Here is a 21,520-nt window from a genome sequence, read left to right as displayed (position 1 = left end):
GAAGTAAATCGGCGGACAGTAAGCTGGCTGGCTAGAGGTGTCACCAGAACGGGAGCCTGTACAAGGCTGTTTCTTCCTTTTTGTTTCAGAAATCCAGTCATCAAGTCACCATCAAGCATGGATAATTACAAAAGCGGTTTCGATAGCTATATACTATATAGATCTTATATAGCAAGAGAGAAAGAAATTTCCTCTTAGCAAAATATTCACTTTTGTCAACCCTAAAAGGTTTTGCTGGTGACCCTGTTGTAGCTGGCAGGAGTTTGTTTGTTTGTTTTGTTTTGTTTCAAACATGTGCAGTGTGGAAGCCATAGCATCCTCTCCTAAGAACTCCTCATCGGTTGGGAATTTGTTCTACACAGTCTGCTTGCCTTGACATTCGCGTTTTGAACACTGAGCAGGCTTCCACCAGTCCCCGTTGTGACAATGACAGATGTTACATTCATCCACTTTCACTTCAATGCCAGCCGGGATTATTGTAGTTCCTGCAAAGCAGTTTGGACCTGGAACACACATAGATGTTGATTAGTTGATTAAATTTGAGTGGCTCCCGTTTTCTCTTCCCTCCCCAACCCCCATCAAAACGCCAACCCCCAAAACCATGAATGAGTAGGTCAGACTACTCTTCATAGTTCACTACTGAGGTACTTTCTAGCCATCTCCTTTAAATGCAGACTTTCAACCTCTACTCTCTTGTAAACAGCTCATATTCCCCATGTGTATTTAAAAAAAAAAAAAGATACAGTGCTCAAAACAATCTTACCGTCTGTTACTGAGTACTGCAGTTTTCTAAAGTATGATTCTACGTATAAAACTCTAGTTGCTTTCTGCTCTGGGGTGTAAATGCTGCAGAAGCATCCCCTGAAACTCTAGAGGGTGTCTAGAGTGGTCTGCTTCAGATGATGGTACCCTGTGGCCTGCCCTCTCACTTCCATGGTGGGTGGGCCACAATGAACTTGTTCATTGCCTGGCTTTAGTACCTTCCCAAAGTCCAGTTCCTGGAATCTCCAGCTTGTTTCTTGATAACAATAAATAATTCATGACCAGATGATTTATTCATGCCCCAAACAAGCTTTGTTGGAGGTTCATTTGATTTTTATAAATGGAGCTCCTTTAATCTGCTGGCTATCTTTTTTTTTTTTTTTTTTTAAGAATGACCCAAATGGTTGGCTTTTGAAAGTCAGCAGGAATTTTATTTTACTTTCCAGATTCAGAAAAGCTTTACTGAAAATGTCACCTGCTTAGTAGAGATGGATGTTTTTAAAATTGACCAATCTTAATTTTTTACTTATCTTTCTCTCCTTTCTCTTAGTTTCCCTTTCTTCCCAAGGTACAAATGCCAGTATTCAGTACTGGTGATACTATTTTTCAAAATCAAATGGAATAAAAATTGCTTCCCAAGATGCAATGGATTGTAGTGGGGTGGTGCAAGTTGCTGTTTCTTTGAAACAATTTGGTGTAAGTTTCCAAAGTACAAATTTGGATAAAGAGAGGGAGTTGTGTCTACTCATGATTTATCGACCCAGCATTACTGGCCACTTTCCATAACCATTGCAAAGTAACACACATCAATATCAGTGTTCTACTTTCACTTTCTTACTGCTTGATAAGAATTTACGAGATTATCTTTACCACCAAATAAATAAAATCAGGGGTGATTTGTAGTTCCACTTCATAATTGACATCTTTTATAAAAATGGTAGCTATGAAGTTGCAATGTATATTTCTCAACACAAATCTATTTAATACACTATGGCTTTAATCATCCATTGTTTTAGAGCTCCCAGACTTCAGTTGTGCATACATAAGCCAGTGACCTTCGTGTACCTATGCCTTTCCTTCGCTCTTGGACAAATACCTGGGGCATGTGCCTGTGCATGGTTCTCATAGAGAACCGACCAGCAAGAGTAAGAGGGATATGATGGGTCATCAGTGACAGTTAAACAGTTAGCAAACCATCACCCACAACGGTACTTCTTGTTATGATGCTGTGGTTATAAGCTGCTGGCCATCCTAACCACTGATGATTTAAGGATCACTGTTTTAGGATTTAACTCATTGTTTGATAGACTGAACTGTCTTTGGGGCTACACCTCCCCTGGGAAAATTCCACATGAAATCATTCATTTATTTTGGATCCAAAATAGAGGGAATCTGCAGAGAATTTGGCCTGGAGCCTTTTTCAGAATGTAGCTGGTTGTCTCATGGCTGTTGTTGACAGACCTCTCTCAGCCTGGCTAGTTCTACGCCAGCCAGGATCTGGACAGAGCTGAACTAGCTTCAGTAATCAAACATGATGACCGCTACCACCTGTTTTCCTGAAGCCACCCCCCCCCCCCCCTCCTGGGGAAGAAGTGGTTTCTCTCTCTACTTTCCCACTGCTAATCAACTCTTCTCACCCAATTGTATGCTTGTAACTTTTCCAGATGGGGAAGGAAAAATAGTTTTTTTTTTCTAAATAGTGGTTCTAAAACAAAGAAGTCCTGGAAACAAGTAGAATATGATCTAGTAAAGAGGTTTTTTTCAGTTTCTTGAAGGGATTTGGAAAGTTCTCAGTAGATTCTTAAGAGTGCATGTGTATATTTGTGTGTAAGCATAGGCATTCTGTTGGCTCACAGGGGGCAGGTTCATCTCAATGGCATAATAAGAGAAAAAAGGAGGGAGGGATTTTTGTAAAAAAGATTTCTGACAAGTCACTGTGCATGTCTTGAAGAGATATTTTACTAGAGGTATGGTTTTCCTCTCTGCTCCTTTCTGCATGTGTTGGTGTCATACTATGATTAGTGTGTATTTGATCAGCCTCTCTACATCATTTCTTAAGAGCCCCTTAGAATGTGCTGCTTTCTCAGCACAGAAAATATTAATTTATCATGATGGACAGAATGCAAAGAAAGATCCTTTGCACTTTGCCAGGACTGAACAAAGTCACTGCCTATAAATAACCACCTTGATGGTCGACTTGGCGGCCAGAGGTATTTTACAGAGTCAAAAATTCCCGTTTGATCTCATTAACAATGATTTTATTAGCATGCTTCTGAGAACTTCCAGCGTAACTAAAGCCTCAAGTGTGTGGTTCATAGTATTACCTGCTTAAAAGTAATTCAGATGATTGTGAAGTGCAATGGCTGGCACTATTTGGAAACTGTTCTGGTTTTGTCCCTTTCTCCTTAATAGTGGTGACAGCAAATGTAACTGGTTTCAGACATATGAGTGTCCTATATGGGTTCCTTACATAGGAAATCTATCTTTGTATTTATTCTCTTTATTAGGGAGGATACTTTCTTTTTGTTTTGGTTTATGTGGAAGAATACGTTTCTTAAGAGAGTAAACCCAATGGCAAAAGCAACGTATTTAGTGTAGAAGACTTGGAGAGATTCCAGGGGAGAGCAGAGAAAATGATTAAACCAAAGCCTGGCAAGTAGGACCTGTGAGAAAAGGTTAAAGGGATTGGAATTATTTAATCTCGAAAGAGAAGACAGAGGAATAACTCAATAACTCTCTGGGAATTAAGGCTTATTATGTGAAAGAACAACCAACTGTTCTTTCTTTCTTCAGACACCTACAATAAGAGGAGATGGAGATGAATTGATTCTCAAGGAATTGGAAACACACACACACACACACACACACACACACACACACACACACACACACACAGAGTAATTGCTCAGAGAACTGAGAACCAAGTTGCCAACTGTGTGGTGAGATCCTTAAGAACACAGAAGGTATCATGTGTCAGCTGAAATTGTCAGCTCCTTAAAAATAGGAACTGAAGGGCCACCTGGGTGGTTCAGTCAGTTAAGTGTCCGATTTCAGCCCAGGTCATGATCTCACAGTTTGTGAGTTCGAGCCCCACACCAGGCTCTGCACTATAAATGCGGAGCCTGCTTGGGATTCTCTCTCTCTCTCCCCCTGTCTGTGCCCTTCCCCCACTTGTACTTTCTCTCAAAATAAACACAATAAACTTAAAAAGGAACTGAATGAATACCTGTCATTTCCTTTGGTCAGGCTTAATGCTGTGTTTGCCACATATTCCAAACTCAGTATATCTTTATTTCACTAAAAAGTATGAACTGTCTAGTTATATGATAGGAGCAGAATTATTTTTTGAACTAATATGTCAGACCTTACATATACATAAGGCTTTGCCCTAGTAATATTGATATAGAAATCTCTGTCAATGAATGGTAAGACATAGTGATAATTTCTTGAGCACTTACTTCATGCCAGGAATTTGTGCCATTTAATCATTCCAATAAGCCATGTTAAGGTGCACATTCTCACCTTCAGCCATATAAACCATGTAAGGTACATTATCTCTGAGCCTCAGAGATAGAAAATAACTCGGTTGAGTTCATGTACCTAGGAAGTGGCATCAAAGGGATATGAATCAAATCTCTCTGATCTGTAGAATGCTTTTAATTGCCCACAAAAAGAGGCAAATGTCTAGGAGCACATTGCTGGCTTTCATTAACCCAGATCCTAAGCTTCTGATCAGAATCTCGAAGTCTAGTTGGTTTTAGTATTGAGGACACATGGTCTGAGTTAAGAAGCTTGATGGTTAAAAATAAGTGAGACCGTCTTTCTATAGATAGTCATCAGATTTATTGGTTTTATATTGTATAATCTAATACTCTCCAGAAAACACAATTTATCTAACAACTACAAGAAATTTCCCATGGAGAAGAGCTTGAGTAGCAAAGCTTTGGTTTTCCTTCGGGTGGCATGAAATTCCCGCTGGTACTGGAAATAGACCAGATAAGAAGCAGAATGAAAGTGGACTATGACTTAGGAGTCCTGGTTCAAGTTGTGGTTCTATGATTGACTATCTTTGTGACCTTAGGCAAGCACTGTGTAACCCAAAAACTAATGGGGACCCATATGGTCTAGTCTCAGAAAGGATTCATATTTTTGGAGATGCATTAAAATTGGAAATGAAATTCAAATATTTACTAGGAGCTGGAACAGGGAAGGAAGAAGGGAAAGCAGGCTAGGGATACATCTACATAAAAAAGATCTTCCATGAAGCAGAGTTTTCCTATTATTCTGTACTTCGTTAAGTACTTAATTTACACAGTTATACAGTAAGACCTTTTTGGCAAACATTTTCTTTTCCACAATAGAAATTATTCAAAAGAAATCTTATAAGGAGGCCATGCTCTGGTGCTTTGGTAAGGTGGTCATGAGGTGCCTGCTTCTCAGTCTTTCCTGCAGGATTATTTTTCCCCACTTCAACCTTGCAGATATAGCTTATGAAGCATGTGCATAGAGTATCTAGTGATCAGACTTCTGATCACTGGCATTTGGAGTGATTTCATCCTGCTTCAATAATCTAAGAAGCCAGGAGAAAATAGATTCCGCTGTATTTGTGGTTGTAAGAACTGAGCAGATTTGCTCAGGCACTGAAGTTCTCCTTGCTAAGTCCTGAGATTTCCTGCATAAAAGAGCACATAGAAACTACATATAAAAGGAAGTCTATTGCTACTCTGATCACACCTCCTGCAGATGCTCACTTGCTTATAGTGTTAAATGTCACATTGATTACATGGAGGAACAAATACATAACCTGAAATAAGGTTCTGAAGAAGAGGATAACAGAGCTGTAGAAGGTTGTAACAGAGAACTTGGCCTATGGCTCCATGGAAAGATTTGGTTTGGGTGGGGGCAGAGGGAGAGTATGACTCAATGAACAGGTAGAAAAAGCTGTGGGGTTAGAGTGATGTGTGTAGCAAGATGTGGCCAGGAAGACAGTTGTCTGCAGGAGCTGGTGGTTCATACTGGCTTGCAAGAGCCAATTGTTAAGTATTCAGGAATTTTATAATCTCACGGACGTTATTTTGGCAATAGGAAGCCATTGAAGTATTTTAAGTAGAGGTGTGTGTATGTGCGTGCATGTGCATGTATATGTGTTTAATCATGAAGTAAATGGCAATGAGCAAGAATGAAATATGGCCTTTTGTAGCAATGTGGATGGAACTGGAGAGTGTTAGGCTAAGTGAAATAAGTCATACAGAGAAAGACAGATACCGTATGTTTTCACTCTTATGTGGGTCCTGAGAAACTTAACAGAAGACCATGGGGGAGGGGAAGGGGGAAAAAAAGTTACAGAGAGGGAGGGAGGCAAACCATAAGAGACTCTTAAAAACTGAGAATAAACTGAGGGTTGTTAGTGGTGGGAGGGAGGGGAAAGTGGGTGATGGACATTGAGGAGGGCACCTGTTGGGGATGAGCACTGGGTGTTGCATGGAAACCAATTTGACAATAAATTTCACATTTAAAAAATAAAATAAAAATAAAAAAATAAATGAACTAATCACACAAAAAAAATCATGGAGTAAAGACATTGATTTAATAAATGGCACCAGTGTCATTGTATGATTGGTCCATAGGGCACCCATTGTTGGAGTAGACATGATACATCTTGATGGAGGCACCAGACAAAGAGATAGCAAAGAGTAGAACACTCGCAGGCCCTGGCACTGAGTAACAGTAAAAACACATTCTTTTCTCCTTTGCTTTGAGGCATTAAAAGTCTCTGTTAAGATGCTGGAGTTATATTAAGTCAGTGTCAGTAATTAACACATTGGCTTAAGTGAATTGATCATATTATCCCTATACAAAGTAAGGTCTTAAGAGAAAATGCTCCAGGAAATGTGCAGTTTGATCTGGGGGGTGAGCGGGGGGAAAGGAGGGCTGAAAAGGAGGGGTAATTTCTAGTGGGACAGCTTAGTTGGAGTCCCTTTGGGGACCAGGATTACATGCAATCTGATGGAGACAGTGGACTGTTTGGGGAAGAGGAGGATCCTATCCGTCAAGCAACAAAATCATTTCTAGATAATTTAAACTTAAAATGCACTAATTACAGGAAGCTGTATATAGAGAATATCCAGAATACCAAAAAGAATGAAGCTTGGAGGTAATACAATCAGGAACAAGGGCCAAACTCATGCTACAGATTTAAACCAGTAAAAATACACCTTGGGTGCAGATATAGCAGCTTGCTCCGTCAGTATCTCCAACCCAGGACCCTGGATGCTGCTAGAAGCATCATCACAGCTGCCTCTCTTACCAGTCTTGCCAGAAAAGAGGCTGTGGTCCCACACTTCTTGAAATTACTAGCTTCCAGTTTGAAGCCTGCGGCAGGTAATCCTGGAGACAGAGCTTAGTCAACTGCCTGTACCCTAGCTGCAAGGGAGGCTGGAACACGACTACCTGGCAGTTGTAGCTTTTCTAGGGAGAAATGGGCTTTCTTTATGTATAGAGGATTCCCTAGTCACAGGAAGGAGGCAGTCGTTCATTTCTGATGTTAAGATGGATGAGGAGAGACAGGTCAATGAGGGCAAATTTCACCTGTTTAAAGTTAGTTTGTTTGTTTCCAGGCTGATGGCCAATATGCTTGTCTCGCATCAGAGCAGAAAATAAACATTCAGAACGAGATTGCTCTAAACATGAGTGATATAGTTGTTAATAAGACAAAGTTTCTGCCTTCAGGTTGTTGATATTCGAGTAGGCTGAATCAGATAAAAGGCACAGAAACAAACATGGCCATTTCCAGTCATTCCCTGAAGAAAGTAAACAAGACCAGTTGAGGGCCAGACCAAGAGTGGGAAAATTCTTTATGGTTTACAGAACATGTTTATATATGTTTTCTTATTTCATATTCACCCTAAGGGTGTAAGGTGGTTATCATTGCACAGGTGAGGGAAGTAAAGCTCAGAGAGATTAAGGGACTTGATAAAAGGCAGAGAACACATGGCAGGAGAGCTTACATTTCAGCTCTCCTATTCTGACCCCTGGTTGACTGCTTTCCTTGAGGAGAGTCTTTGCTTATGTTTACTGTTATTTCCTCCAGTGGCAGTCATAATCGGCTCTCCTGTTCGTGACTTCCAGCAGTTAACAGTTTTTGACTACTTCTTAAGTAGTAAGAATTTTCATGAATGACCTTATTTCTTCCTCACATGCACTACCATTTTTTTTTAATAAGAGAGACAAGGAGGCATAGAAAGTTTACAGGTGACTTCGAGAAAGGCACACAGCTGGTAAGGGATGGAGCTGGGATACACAGCCAGATTGCCCTGTTCCATCCCAGAAGTAATCTTTTCTGTGAGCTGCTTTTCACTTCCTTCAAGTTCTAATAGAATCTGGGATATGGTAGGATGTATTAGAGGGGAAAGGCTAGAGAATTTAAATTCCTGTTTCTTGAGAAAGAGAAGTATATGTGTGTGTGTGTGTGTGTGTGTGTAGGTAAAGGGGTGAATAGGCAAAAGGGTGAATGTAAAGGGGAAAACCTGGCTATGAAATCCCCACATGGAGCAGAGAAGTAGGCCCCTCCAGCAGCTTTATTCAACCTCTTTTTCATAACTGCAAAGCAGGAGTCACTCCCAAGAAGCAGATCTGGCTGAGAAGGCAGCACGATTCTTGTGATCATCTCAGAGGGCAGCCAGCCTGGCACTGAGATGTCTCAGTAGGTGATGCCTTGTTCTTGTTGCTTGTCGACCCAGATCCTCTTTACAGCCAAGCTTCCTCCTTCCCAGTGACTACAAAAACCAAGCTGCTCATGACTACTTTATAGATGCTTCCAGATTATAAATTGGTATGGTGTCCCTGAAAATCCTTTTTCTGACAACAACTTCATATTGCTTAATAGTCCCCTTTTGAGTATTGCAATTTCTGGCCTTGATTTGAAAATTTATTATTGACGCTTGGTGTCTTTTAGAAATTGGTTGTAAATGATCTTCCTGCTGCATAAATGAGGCAGATTCCTATTGTGCAAGGCCATAAACATCCTATATTTATTTGGCAGGGCATCTAAATCATTGTTTCAGCAAATAGTAGGCTTGCAGGCCTCAGTCTGGGGGTACAATTGGATTGGATTATGTTCTTCCTTTCAACTGATTTTAATTCTCTGCTCCATGAAATCTGATAGATGTTGTTATGCTACTGAAAAGCAAATAGGCTTTCTGATCAGGTGTACCCATTTTCAATTATTAAAATCTTGGAGAAAATGGTTGTAAACCAAAAAAAAAAAAAAAAAAAAAAACCAAAACAAAACAGTAATGAGAGCTGATAGCAGTTAAAATTTTAGTGACTCAAACCTCCCCAGTAACATGTTCCAATGGCCCTGTCAGGCCTGGACAGACAGAAGTTGCTAAAGGGAGATTCCAGCCCAGAGAATGCAGGCCTCTCTCAGCCTGCTTTTCGTCACCCATCCCTACGTTACCTCACAACCATTTTATTAAACCTAAGAACAAAAAGCTTCCTCAGATTAAGGTGGCAAAATTCAGGAAGGATTGTTTTCTTCGAGGCTGCCCTAGAGGTGCCTGTTAATCATTTTATTTGAAAATTCAATATTGCTGAACTCCCACACAAATTTCGGTGTGAGAGCTCCAGAGAGTTTTCTGGCCCTTAAGTATGTAAGATTTATAGCCTGGTACTCCAATTAAGTGAAATTCCGGGTGCAGAGCGGAGAGTGGAAGGACACGGTCAAGCTACACAATAAGGGTAAAGGTTGGCTAATTTCAGGAGAATCAGCAGGCTCAGAGAATCAGGAGCAGTTCAAATTCTGCATTAGTGGGACACATATGCCCAGTCTCACCTTCAGAAGGATGTGTGGTCAGAACATGGCTTAATTTGCTGTTGTATAAAACATTTTATCTGCTCAATTTTTGCTTCAAATGATTAAATAGTCCTACCCAATTGTCCAAGCTACAATAAGACTCCCTCCCCTTGTGAGAGCTTTCAGTGGTTTTCAGATCACTTTTTATTTTTCTCTCCACAATCCTAAAATTAGGAAGAATGGGTATAATTGTACCTATTTTACAGCTGAGGACACTGAGGTTCAAAGAAAGAAGGAATGAGGTGATTTACTACGTGTGAGATTAGAACTCTGGAGTCATACCCTCTATGTTTCAATCTTGTTTCTGTCATTTACTAGAGATATCATCTCAGCAGTGTCCCTAGCCGTAAAGTGGGAATAATATTGAAATAAGTATGCCTACCTTACGAGATTTTGAAAAAGCAAATGAATTAATACATTAAAGGACTTAGAGCAGCACCTGTCACATATGAACATGCAGTACATGTTGTTGCCATTTATTCTGATTATTATTATTACCTGAGTCACAATATAGACTACTTTGGGCAGGATATGGATTCTAGGGCCTTTGATTTCTAGTCTAATTAAAATAAATGAGAACATCAGTGATGGAATTAATCTTATTAATGCCAATTAATATTTTTTTGTAAGGTAAATGAGCATACAACAGTAAAATCATTTCTACATTTCCCCAGATTTGTTGACTGTTTACCAGAAAGCAAGGCAGATGAAAAGAACACCTAGAAGGAGCATCCCTGGGGAGAATTAAAGGGAGATCTATTAGAATGAACTAGCTGTTGACCGTAGAAAGATTCATTAGAAAAATGATTTAAAATGGTTTGGTCAATTAATGATGACTGGTTTTGTTTGTTAGAAAGAAATGTCCAGATATGGTGGGAGAAAGTCTAAATTAAAGGCTAGCAAAGACTGCATTGTATAGGGAGAGTGTATCTAAACATCTGAATTACCTTTCTGTCCATCCTTCCATCCATCCATCCATCCATCCATCCATCCATCCATCCATCACTACCTATTGAGTCTTCTACAGTATTTCTCTTGAAAACAAGAACAGGATAAGTGCAAATGGCCACCAATCATGGACATATTGAATAAATTATGTGTGAGGCTCCATAGACTCTTCAGTAACTATTGAAAATAATGAATTAAAACCTCCAACTGACTTGGAGAGATTTTCATGAGTTGAAACTGAATAAGAACAGGATTATACAGCAAAGTGGGTACAATATTGATCCTATTTTAATAAAACAAATAGAGATATACTTCTGTTTGTATGCTTGACCAGGATTATATGCAGATAGAGGGAAACTAAAGAGATACCAATACTAAATTGTTAACATGGATTATCTTGCTGGAGAGAGGGATTGCTGATGGTGGAGGGAGATGAATAGGACAAAGTGTCAGGAGAAAAACAAGTACATCATATCATGATATGTGCAAGTGCGTCATGATTCTATGTATAAAACAGAGTTCTTACATTAGCATGCATTTTAAAATCAATGTGTACACTTAATGATGTAATGGTTCCTTTTTTCCCTTAAAGTCTGTTATTAAATTGATAATGCAGCAGACCATCAGGTGAGGAAATATAGTGAAAGTCATAAAAAGGGACAGACCAAACAGAACTATTAATATTCATTTTCTTGACTCTAAAGTTTTATGGCTATGCTGTGTAGTACAGTAGCAACTAGCCATGTCTGCCTATGAGACATTGGAAATGTCCCTAGTCCAAAATGACATGTGCTGTAAGTGCAAGAAGTAAACGTGAGTGGAGCACCTGGGTGGCTCAGTCGGTTGAGCATCCAGCTCTTGGATTTGGCTCAGATCATGATCCCAGGACCCTGGGATTGAGCCCAGCATAGGGCTCCATGCTCAGCATGGAGCCTGCTTAAGATTCTCCCTCTCCTCTCTCTCTCCCTCTCTCTCCCTCCCTCCCTCCCTCTCTCTCCCTCCCTCCCTCCCTCTCTCTCCCTCCCTCCCTCCCTCCCTCTCCCTCCCTCCCTCCCTCCCTCCCTCTCCCTCCCTCCCTCTCTCTCCCTCCCTCCCTCCCTCTCTCTCCCTCCCTCCCTCCCTCTCTCTCCCTCTCTCCCTCCCTCTCTCTCCCTCTCTCTCCCTCTCTCTCCCTCTCTCTCCCTCTCTCTCCCTCTCTCTCTCCCTCTCTCTCTCCCTCTCTCTCTCCCTCTCCCTCTCCCTCTCCCTCTCCCTCTCCCTCTCCCTCTCCCTCTCCCTCTCCCTCTCCCTCTCCCTCTCCCTCTCCCTCTCCCTCCTTCCTTCTCTCCCACTCATGTGTGCACGCTCTCTCTCTTTAAAATAAAAACATCCCCCCAAAATACAATAGCTCATATTTTTATTAAATATTAAATTAAGCTCATAGCTTAATATTTTTGTGTCAATTATATGTTGGATGAAAATATTTGAGGTATATTTGGTTCAATAAAATGTATTATTTCGTCCCTTTTTTTAGTTTTCTAAAGTGGCTAATTAAAAACACGTACTTAAAAATTGTTTAAATTTGACATTAAATTTGACATTAAATTTAGAACATTTAAAATTACACATGTGGCTTTCATGATATTTTTATTGGTAACAGCAACAAGGAATTACCAAAGGATAAAGAGCTGTCCCTAATGGCCCAGAGGAAATCTTTATGTAATCTGGTAGGAAAGAATGCTGCCTGTTGTGGAAAAGGGCATATCTTTAAGACAGGGTTGCTCAGTGTGAGCCTTGATCATCAGCGTCACTGAGAACACCTTTGAAATGCAAATTCTCCAGCCCCACTAGACACTGGCTGAATCAGAGCCTCTGGCTAGGGAACCCACAGTCTGTGCTTTAAGGAACATTTCAGGTGATTCCAATGCAGGTTGAAATTTGAGAACCACTACTTCAGGATAAGGCAGAGCTTGGATAAGAAAGAACCTTACCTTTGGGCACCACGAAGATAGCAAGCATAGTTAGTCTGAGGTTTGGAAGATGCCTCAAAATAGACTGAGCTTATCCAAAAAGCAATGAATTCATCATGCTACAACAACATAGGCTTTTAGCAACAGGGTCATTCTTGAGGAGAAATTCTGAGCAAGTAAATGGTGGTTAAATGGTTCAATTACTTTCAAGTTTCAGCATAGCATCTGAGCTGTCATTATTGTGTTTCGTTGACAAGTGTGATTTTTACCCACATGACAGCTTTGAGAATCAAAGAGTCATGTGTGAAACTTGGCATTTGGAACCATTTTGGCTGCTCTAATGACCTCACTTTCCAAAAAACAAGTTGGTTATTATTGGAGAGAAAATAGTATATATTTATCTCTGGGATAGAAACAGGCTAGAAAAGCTTGTATGACAGTTTGTCTAACTTTCATATAAAAATATAAAATTTCTTTAAGCAACAGGCTTTCTACTTCTGACAGCTAATTTAGTATCTTTGAAAATTGCCTCCTTCATTGATGAAAAAATTGCAAACCTATTTTTGTTTCCTTAAAATAATATGCTTGAGTGAACACACTAAAATGGACGTCATATCCTCACTGGAGAGAGGGATATAAGGCAATGGGTGTGCTTACCAACAAAGTGGGCATCACCACAGACACGCAGACATACGTGCATGCACACGCACACACAGACACATCACTTCATGATGGATATAAAGAGAAAACTTTCCATTTTCATTCTCTATGTTCAAAGACATAAAATGCCTTGCAACTGAAAAAAAGGTGATGGGCAGATTATTTCATTATTGGATTATATGACCAAAGATGCCCTACTGACATTTCTGTGATTTTCATAGTGATGTATTATTAGATATGCCATGGGTAATTTAAGTAACAAAGTGACATTTTTGCTAATGTCCATCTAAATAGCTAATAACTATGACACAGAAATGATGACAAGATTAAAATAAATGGTAAAAATATATAGTCTACAAACTGTATAATGAGTCTAGAAATATTTTAGTCTGGAAATACAATGCCCACCAGACAAACGTATTTCCTTCCTATATGCATATGGCAAAAGTAGATATTGAATACCAATAAGGGGATAAAGTTTATGGAAAATAAAAGGAAGACTAAAAGGAAGAATACACATACTAAGGGGATTTAATCTAGTCTAGAAGTTACAGAAGGGTGCCTTCAGGAATAACGGGAGGTAGGGACAAAGAAGTAACATGAACAGCTCCTAAGTGCAATAAAAGCTTGGTGCACAGGGAAGCATTTGAGATAGTGCAGAGTAGAGAGTCAGTGGAAGGTGGGCTAAGGATAGAATAGAGACATAGGTAGCAGCTAGTTCTTAGTGTTTTTTTTTTAAACTATATTTTGGATTTTGGATTGCATCTAAAGGGCAATCAAAACCATGACATCACCAGATTTACTTTTTAAATAGAATACACTGGCTTCAATGTAGATAATGAGTTGAGCAGAGGCGAAGACTCTATTACAGAAAGTAGACCAATTTAATCAGTTCTTGAATTAGTCCAGGCAAAGATAATCGTGGTGTAGACTAGGGTGGTAGCCCTGGAAATAGAGAGCAATGAGTGAGTTTGAACAATATTTAGGAGGTCCAATCAACATGATTTGGTGGTAGACCAAATGTGTGTAATAAAGTAGAAGATGATTTAAGCAAGGTTATGGGACACTGATGAATGACCAGGATTTGGGGGAAAAAGAATGCAGTTAATGTTAGAAAATTTGAACTGCTATACACATGAATCATTTGAATGGAGATGAATAGCAGAACAGAACTGACTGAGCTGGGCAGAGAGAGTTGGGAGTTTCTGGCAAATGAATGGTAATTGAAGCCAAGGGAGTAGATGTGGTTTCCCTGGAGCTTGGTATAGCCCAGCAAGAGAGTCTAGGACACCATTATCATTTAAGAAGCAGACAAAGAGTTGTGGCCAACCAAGGTGACTTAAGAAGTCTTCAAAGAGGAAAGAGGAAAAGCAGTAGTATGTGGTATCCAAGAAGCAAAGGAAAGGACATACTTCTGGTAGGATAGATGACAGCAGTGTCAAATGAGGTTGAGATGACAACTGATATAGGGACAGAGACATGCTTATTGGTGACTCCCAAGAGCCATTTCTATGGAGTAGTGAAGGTAAATGCCAGGCTGAAGAAAGTTGAGGAATGGGTGGGCAGTAAGGGGATATAGACATACAGTCCAGTCAGTAGCTGTATGAGGCCAAGGCTGAGGAAGGATATTTAAGGTGAGAGAGATAAATATGTTTAAATGCTGGTGGAAAACAAATAGAGGGGAGAGAGAGGTTGAATATAAAAAAAAAAAAAAGTAGGGTTGGCAAGGTGGGGAGAATACTTGATAGAACAGAGTGTCTGAGAAAGCCAGAGAACATGGAATTCTATGTTCTTAGATAGCAGATAGGAACCCCCTTCCATCGTGATAGGCAATAAATAAGAGGCTGAAGGAGTTTGTATCTGTAATTTTTATTTCCTCTAGGAAGAATGAGGGGCACTAATCTGAGTGGAGGGAGAAGGTGAGGAAAGGGAGGGGTTGAGGCAGGCTTTGGGGAGAATGAAAATGCTGACTGTGGAAACAATGAAATTATTGAACAGGTGAAGGTCCAGATGAGGATGGCGACCACACTTTGTAATGGTACCAATTTGTTTGTGCAGTCGTCTCCACGAGAGCTCACCGATATTGAGAAAGAGTGCCTTAAGCAGGCAGTCATGATTTAATAGCCTGTCACCTTGGGCGAGTCACTTATCTCTCTGTGCTTCCATTTCCTCATCTATGACCTGGGAACAGTAAGAGTATCCACCTGATGGGATTGTTGTGATTATTACATGAGTTCATACACACAAAGTATGGAGAATAGTCAGTATATTGTATGCACTCAGTAAGTGTTAGCTATTCTCTAGTTTTGGGGCTTTGGCAGTCTTGTGGTGATTAAAACAAAGGGATGGGAGATATTAACAACAGGGTAGTTGAAATTGTAGACAAAGGACTTAGGCTGGAGAACAAAGGGAAGTGAAGCTTATTCATCAAATAATTAGGTTATTATATATTTACTGCAAGTCCTCCTGGTATGGACTCCTGGCCTAAGATTATAGTATGCTAGGTTTGCTGACAGAATTACATACAGTGTTATGGAAAATGAACATTATCTGAGATTTGTCATTTCAGGTCCTATCCTATACTTTGGCTGTGGTATCCAATGCATAAGGAATTTACGTTGAAAAGATACTGTGTTGTTGTTGTTTTATGAGAACTTTAGCTAGAAGCATATCCTGTGTGTCACCATTTCATGTTCTGAATTCCTGTGAAATGGGAAAGTTCTTAAAAAGAGAGAAAAAAATCACAAGCAATATTAAGGGAATTCCCTCAAGTTAAGGCAATTTTATTTAAAGGCTGTAAATTTGCCAACTGTTTGTTCTTTTCCTTGAGGTCCACAATGCAATTTAAGGCAGAAAAACAATCAGTCTGGCCCAAGCTTGAATTGTTTCAGAATAAACAACTTCCAAAACTGAACTTTAGAAAGAACTCTCTGCTTTGCTGATGTATGGAGACACTCAGAGGTGCAATTTTGTCTCTGATAATACATTCTGTATGGTCATTCAGATCATGCATCGGAACCCTGGCCTTGTATCATAAACATAAATGGACTTTAGATACCAATATTTATTTCCAGGTAGGAAAATTAGTGAGGGTTTATACAGAAAAAATATTACTGAAGAGCCCATTGAGTTTTCTGAAAATAGGAAAATAGTTTCGTGCCTTAACAAGCAAATAAATAAGTTACAATTATAGACTTATGTCCTGCCCCTCCACTCCCAGGGAGTCTAGAAATCTTGATTTTATTCTTGCCCGTGCAAATAATTTTTCCTTGAATTTAGAGGAAACATTTAGAAGTGGGGAGGGCAGAGAGAAGAGGTATCCAGAGAGTTCAGGTAAGGTCCAAATGTGGCCAGTCTCATCTCAAGGATATCCCCAAGTCTGCTGCCTTCCCAGGAATTACCAATGGCTAGATATCAATTATATCAAGAATAGCTTACTCATTTATTTACGAACATTTGTTGAAAGCTACCTAGGTGCAAATCAGTGAAGATACAGTGATAATAAGACCACCTCCCAGCTCTTAATGAGCTTCCACTCCAGCAGAAGTGAGGCAAGTACACAGAAATAGAACTCTATGGGAGAATGGAGGAGGGGACCTAATAAAAACTGAGGACAAAGAAGGCTTCCTGGAAGATGTGAAGATTGAGTGGATCTTGTGGGAAGACCGGGAAATAGTTTGGTGAAGGATCAGGGTGACGGTGGTGGATAAGAAAGGACAGTGCAAGCTAAGTAAGTGGAATGAGCAAGAAGGGGTTATGATTCATTGGAAAAAATGTAAGGATTCTATGTAGCTTAAGTTTAAGGTCCCAGTAGGAATGTAGGGAGCTGAGGCTGGAAGAGTAGGAAGGACAGTGGCCAGGTTCCAGAAGACCTTGGAAGCCGCACTGAGAAGAATGGCATTCACTGTTAAAAGCATCGAACTGCTACTAAAGGATTTTCAAGTGGTAGAGTAGCATCATCATATTTATGCTAGAGTCAGAATGCTCTAGTGTGGGGTGGGGCTGGAAGGCACCCAAGCTGGAGGGTGCAAGAACAGTAATTGCTCCAGGAAAGAAATGGGAAAGGCCCACAATGAACCAGTGGCAGCAGGAGTGTAGAAAAGAGGATGAGCTGGGATAATAGTAAAGAAAGTAGACTCGATGGAATATGGATGTAAGTAGTATGGAAGAGGAAGGACATAAAATGTTTATAGTTCTTGCAGATGAGTGGATAGCGAGTGGTATCTTTCACTGACAGGAGTAATACAGGATTAAGTAAGGTCTGGAGTTCAGTTGTACAATACTGAGTTTTAAATGTCTTTAGAGGTCAGAGTAAGTAGTGGGATATAAGGGTTGAGACATCAAGGGTGATATTTGAACTTAAAGCACCATTTCAGGCATTTTCAAGATACAAATGGTGACTGCATCCATGGAAGTGGCCTCTTTGGAAGAGAGAGAATAAGTAATGGGAAGGTTACTATTGATGGAACCCCAAGGAACTAACATTTAAATCATGGGTAGAGCAATAGAACCCTGACAAGGGGTCTGGGAATGAATGACTCTAAAAGTGATATAAGAAGATGTAATGGAAGTCAGTAGAGAAGAAGGATTCAATAAGGAGTCAAGTGCTACTGGGATGTGGAATGAAATAAGTTGAATGTATATTTAGAATCCAGCAGGTCCTGGATGGCCCAGGCCAAAGCAATTTCTGTATCCTTGTGGGGAGGAAGCTGGATGTCAACAGGCTTAAAAGTGACATGTGGAAAAAAAAAAATAGACTACACATTCAGGAAGCCTTGTTATTATTTTATTGTATTTATTTTATTTTATTTTATTTTATTTTATTTTATTTTATTTTATTTTATTTTTTTATTTTAGAGAGAGATTGTGAGTGAGTAAGCAGAGGAGGGGCAGAGGAAGAGGGAGAGATAGAATCTTAAACAGATTCCACATGCAGCATGAGCCTGACATGGGGCTTGATGTCAGGACCATGAGATCGTGACCTGAACCGAAGTCAAGAGTCTGACACTTAACCGACTGAGCCACCTAGATGCCCCCAGGAGGCCTTGTTTTGAAGAGAAGTTGAGATGTGGGCTATGTGACAAGAGGAAGAACTAACTGAGCTGGAATTTATTCATTCAATCAATTTGAGCCCTTATACTTTTTATTTTTATTTATTTTTTTAAGATCAGGGGGATATACCTATCTATAGACTGAGAGGAAAGAAGCCATGGTGAAGGAAAGATTGCAGGTTTGGAGAAAAGGAAGTGATAGGTGCTCATGCAGGGAATGAATTCTAGGACTTGCTAATCAAAGTAAAGTGACAATGGATTTTATCATAAATGGATGTTGAATTTCATCAAATGCTTTTTTATTTTTGCCTCTATTGAGATGCAACAACACAGATGGATGTAGAGGAGATTATGCTAAGTGAAATAAGTCAGAGAAAGACAAATACTCTATACTTTTATGTGGAATCTAAACAACAGGGGCGCCTGAGTGGCTCAGTCGGTTAAGGGCCCAACTTTGGCTCAGGTCATGATCTCGCAGTTAGTGGATTCAAGTCCCGCGTGGGGCTCTGTGCCTACTGCTTGGGGCCTGGAGCCTGCTTGGATGCTGTGTCTCCCTCTCTCTCTCTGCCCCTCCCCCACTCATGCTCTGTCTCTCAAAAATGAATAAACATTAAAAATTAAAAAAAAAAAATTTTAACGTTTATTTATTTTTGAGACAGAGAGAGACAGAGCATGAACGGGGGAGGGGCAGAGAGAGAGGGAGACACAGAGTCGGAAGCAGGCTCCAGGCTCTGAGCCATCAGCCCAGAGCCCGATGCGGGGCTCGAACTCACCGACCGCGAGATCGTGACCCGAGCTGAAGTCGGACGCTTAACTGACTGAGCCACCCAAGCACCCCTAAAGACTTTTTTAAATAAATAAACAACAGAATGAACCAAGACGAAACCAAAACAAAGTTCAGAAACAGACTCATAAATACAGAAAACAAACTAGTGATTGCCAGAGGGGAGTGGAGTAGGGGAATGGGTGAAATAGGTGAAGGGGATTAAGAGGTACAAACTTGCAGTTACAAAATAAATAAGTCACAGGGATGTAAAGCAAGGGCAGGGACTATACAGCCAATAATATTGTGGTAGGTTTGTGTGGTGACAGATGGTAACTAGACTTAACGTGGTGGTCACTTCCTAATGTATATAAGTGTCGAATCACTATGTTGTACACCTGAAAATAATGTATGTCAACTGCCCTTCACTAAAAAATAAAATGCCATGATCTTAGGGCCAGCAACAGAGGCATCACCAGGGAACTTGTTAGAAATGAGCAATGTCAGGCCCCACCTAGACTTCCTAAACCAGAATCTGCCTTTTGAGGAGAAAGAAAATTCTCTTGAGATATGAAGATAAGGTCTATAAGATTTGAAAGTAAGGTCAGGTACGTTTTTTCGTGTTCACAAGGGAGGGAGTTAAAAGGATGCCATTTTGCTGTGAAGAAATGAGGCAGTTTACTAAGAACAAGAGGAGAATGGGGTCCAAGACAGCTCACTTACAAGGTCCGAATGAGTAGCATGGAAAGTTTGATTGAGAAGGAAATGCTGGGGTCCACTGTGGTATGCCACTGAATGTGTGAATGTGTCTGCCAGCCCAGGGCTGTTATTAGAGGAGGCAGACTCTTTGGTTGATGGTGTTTGGGGTTTTATGAGGCAGGTGGAAGGTGACAGGAAAGAGAGTGAATTAATGAACCATGAGTCTAGGCTGGAAAGAGAAATCAATACAAATCCATGGGAACTGGTAGATTGGAAGGAATTGGGGATCCATCACAGTCATGGATAGAAATGAGAAATATTATACTGCCAGCAACAGTGGCCGCTTGTCCAAAAAAAAGGCAATTCCTTCCCACTGCACAGTTTTTTGTTTGTATGTTTTATAGATAACCCCACTAAAACATTCTGTGTTCTCTCCCTGCCCCTGGTTTGCTACCCAACAGGAATCTCAGGCTGTTGCAGGTACTGAAACTTCTGACTATGATAGCTTCCTCATAATGAAATCTACTACAGCTTCTCAGTTCTTTAAATGGAAATAAGTAGACTTGTAAAATCTGACTGAGGATTTAAAAAGACCAGAATGATGTTCTTTCCTGTCTTGAATGCCCTTTATTTTTTTTATAACCATTTGCAAAATTTATGCTCGAAGTATGTTATAAATGCTACACTGATTCTCCCCCCCCAAATGTTCTTTCTTTAACTTTTGAACCTCAAAGCACTTTGTTCCTCCCTTATGACACTATTAAACTCTCTCTCTCTATATATATTTTAACATAGTTGAACAGTTTTATCCCTTCTAAGAGATTATAAAATCTTGAATAGCGGGGAGCTGCCTTGCTAATTTTTGTTGCAATGTTCCTCAAAGAGGAGATTTTGTAGCTGAGTCTCAGGGTTCAGGAATGGGGTGGGAGGGCCAGAAAGGTAATGCTAGAGAGAGGGCTGGTGGAAGATGATGGAAGGTATTTTGTATCAAAACTAGATGTTTGTATTTTTTAACCTCCAGAATGGGCAGCCACTAAAAAGTTTCAAGTAGGGAAGTGACATGATATTAACGTTTCTGAAAGCTCACTCTGTCTAGAGGGTGGAGGACTGAGCAAAGGCATGTAAGATGAGAAGCCAGAGTGTGAGTTACAGAACTATTGTGATTGTCCAGGTGAGGCACAAGAGTTTTGAAACAAGGCATAACTTCAGGTCTGAATAGGAAAAGCCTCATTTAATACATGATGGGACTTAATGATCGTGGATGTAGAGGGTGAAAGCAGAGGAAGGAGCCTGTAACTTGTCCCTGGTTTCTGGATTGGATGACACAAGTAATGCCATCTCTGAAGATGGAAACAGGGGAAATCAGGTTCAGGCAAGAGGGGGAGGGGATGGTGAGATGTGGAGAGTGGGGACTGAGTGGTTCAATTTAAGATATTTTAAAATACTGTACTTGTGGTAATAAATGTTTGCTGAGTACGTTAGAAAAAAAAAAGAATGTGAGACTGTGTTTTGAACTTTAAAGAAGAGCCAAGGTGGAAATGGAAACATGTTATTAAAAATATTTACATTTATTTCCCCAAGTGGAATTTATAAACTGCTCCTACTGCCAAGTCTGTGGTGGGGAAGCAAAACATCTGGTTGAAATTCCACTGACCTTTAGATACACCCAAGTTTTCATATGATGCTCATTTTCATTCCAAATGGCAGAGCACAGCCCTAGGGACTGTACTTTCTGGAGCATTTGAGCAATAAAGAGAATTGTGCAGTACTTGCATTTCACATGCAGATTTTCAAGCCAACTCCATTTTAAACACTGAGTTAGGCACTTTTTAAA

At 40.1% G+C, this 21,520-nt stretch overlaps 1 protein-coding gene across 1 annotated transcript in view; it reads right to left on the bottom strand.

The window, feature by feature from the left end:
• Window positions 1-354: 354 nt before the first annotated feature.
• The window catches only part of VWC2L (von Willebrand factor C domain containing 2 like), a 156,135-nt gene continuing 134,969 nt past the window's right edge, over window positions 355-21,520 (bottom strand). The window contains exon 3 of the mRNA XM_042954174.1: window positions 355-503. Within this exon, the coding sequence (XP_042810108.1) occupies window positions 355-503 (149 nt within the window). The remainder of the gene's footprint in view (window positions 504-21,520) is intronic.

Source organism: Panthera leo, chromosome C1 (genome assembly GCF_018350215.1).
Source record: "Panthera leo isolate Ple1 chromosome C1, P.leo_Ple1_pat1.1, whole genome shotgun sequence".
Lineage (NCBI taxonomy): Eukaryota > Metazoa > Chordata > Mammalia > Carnivora > Felidae > Panthera > Panthera leo.
This window is presented reverse-complemented; position numbering and strand designations above follow the sequence as displayed.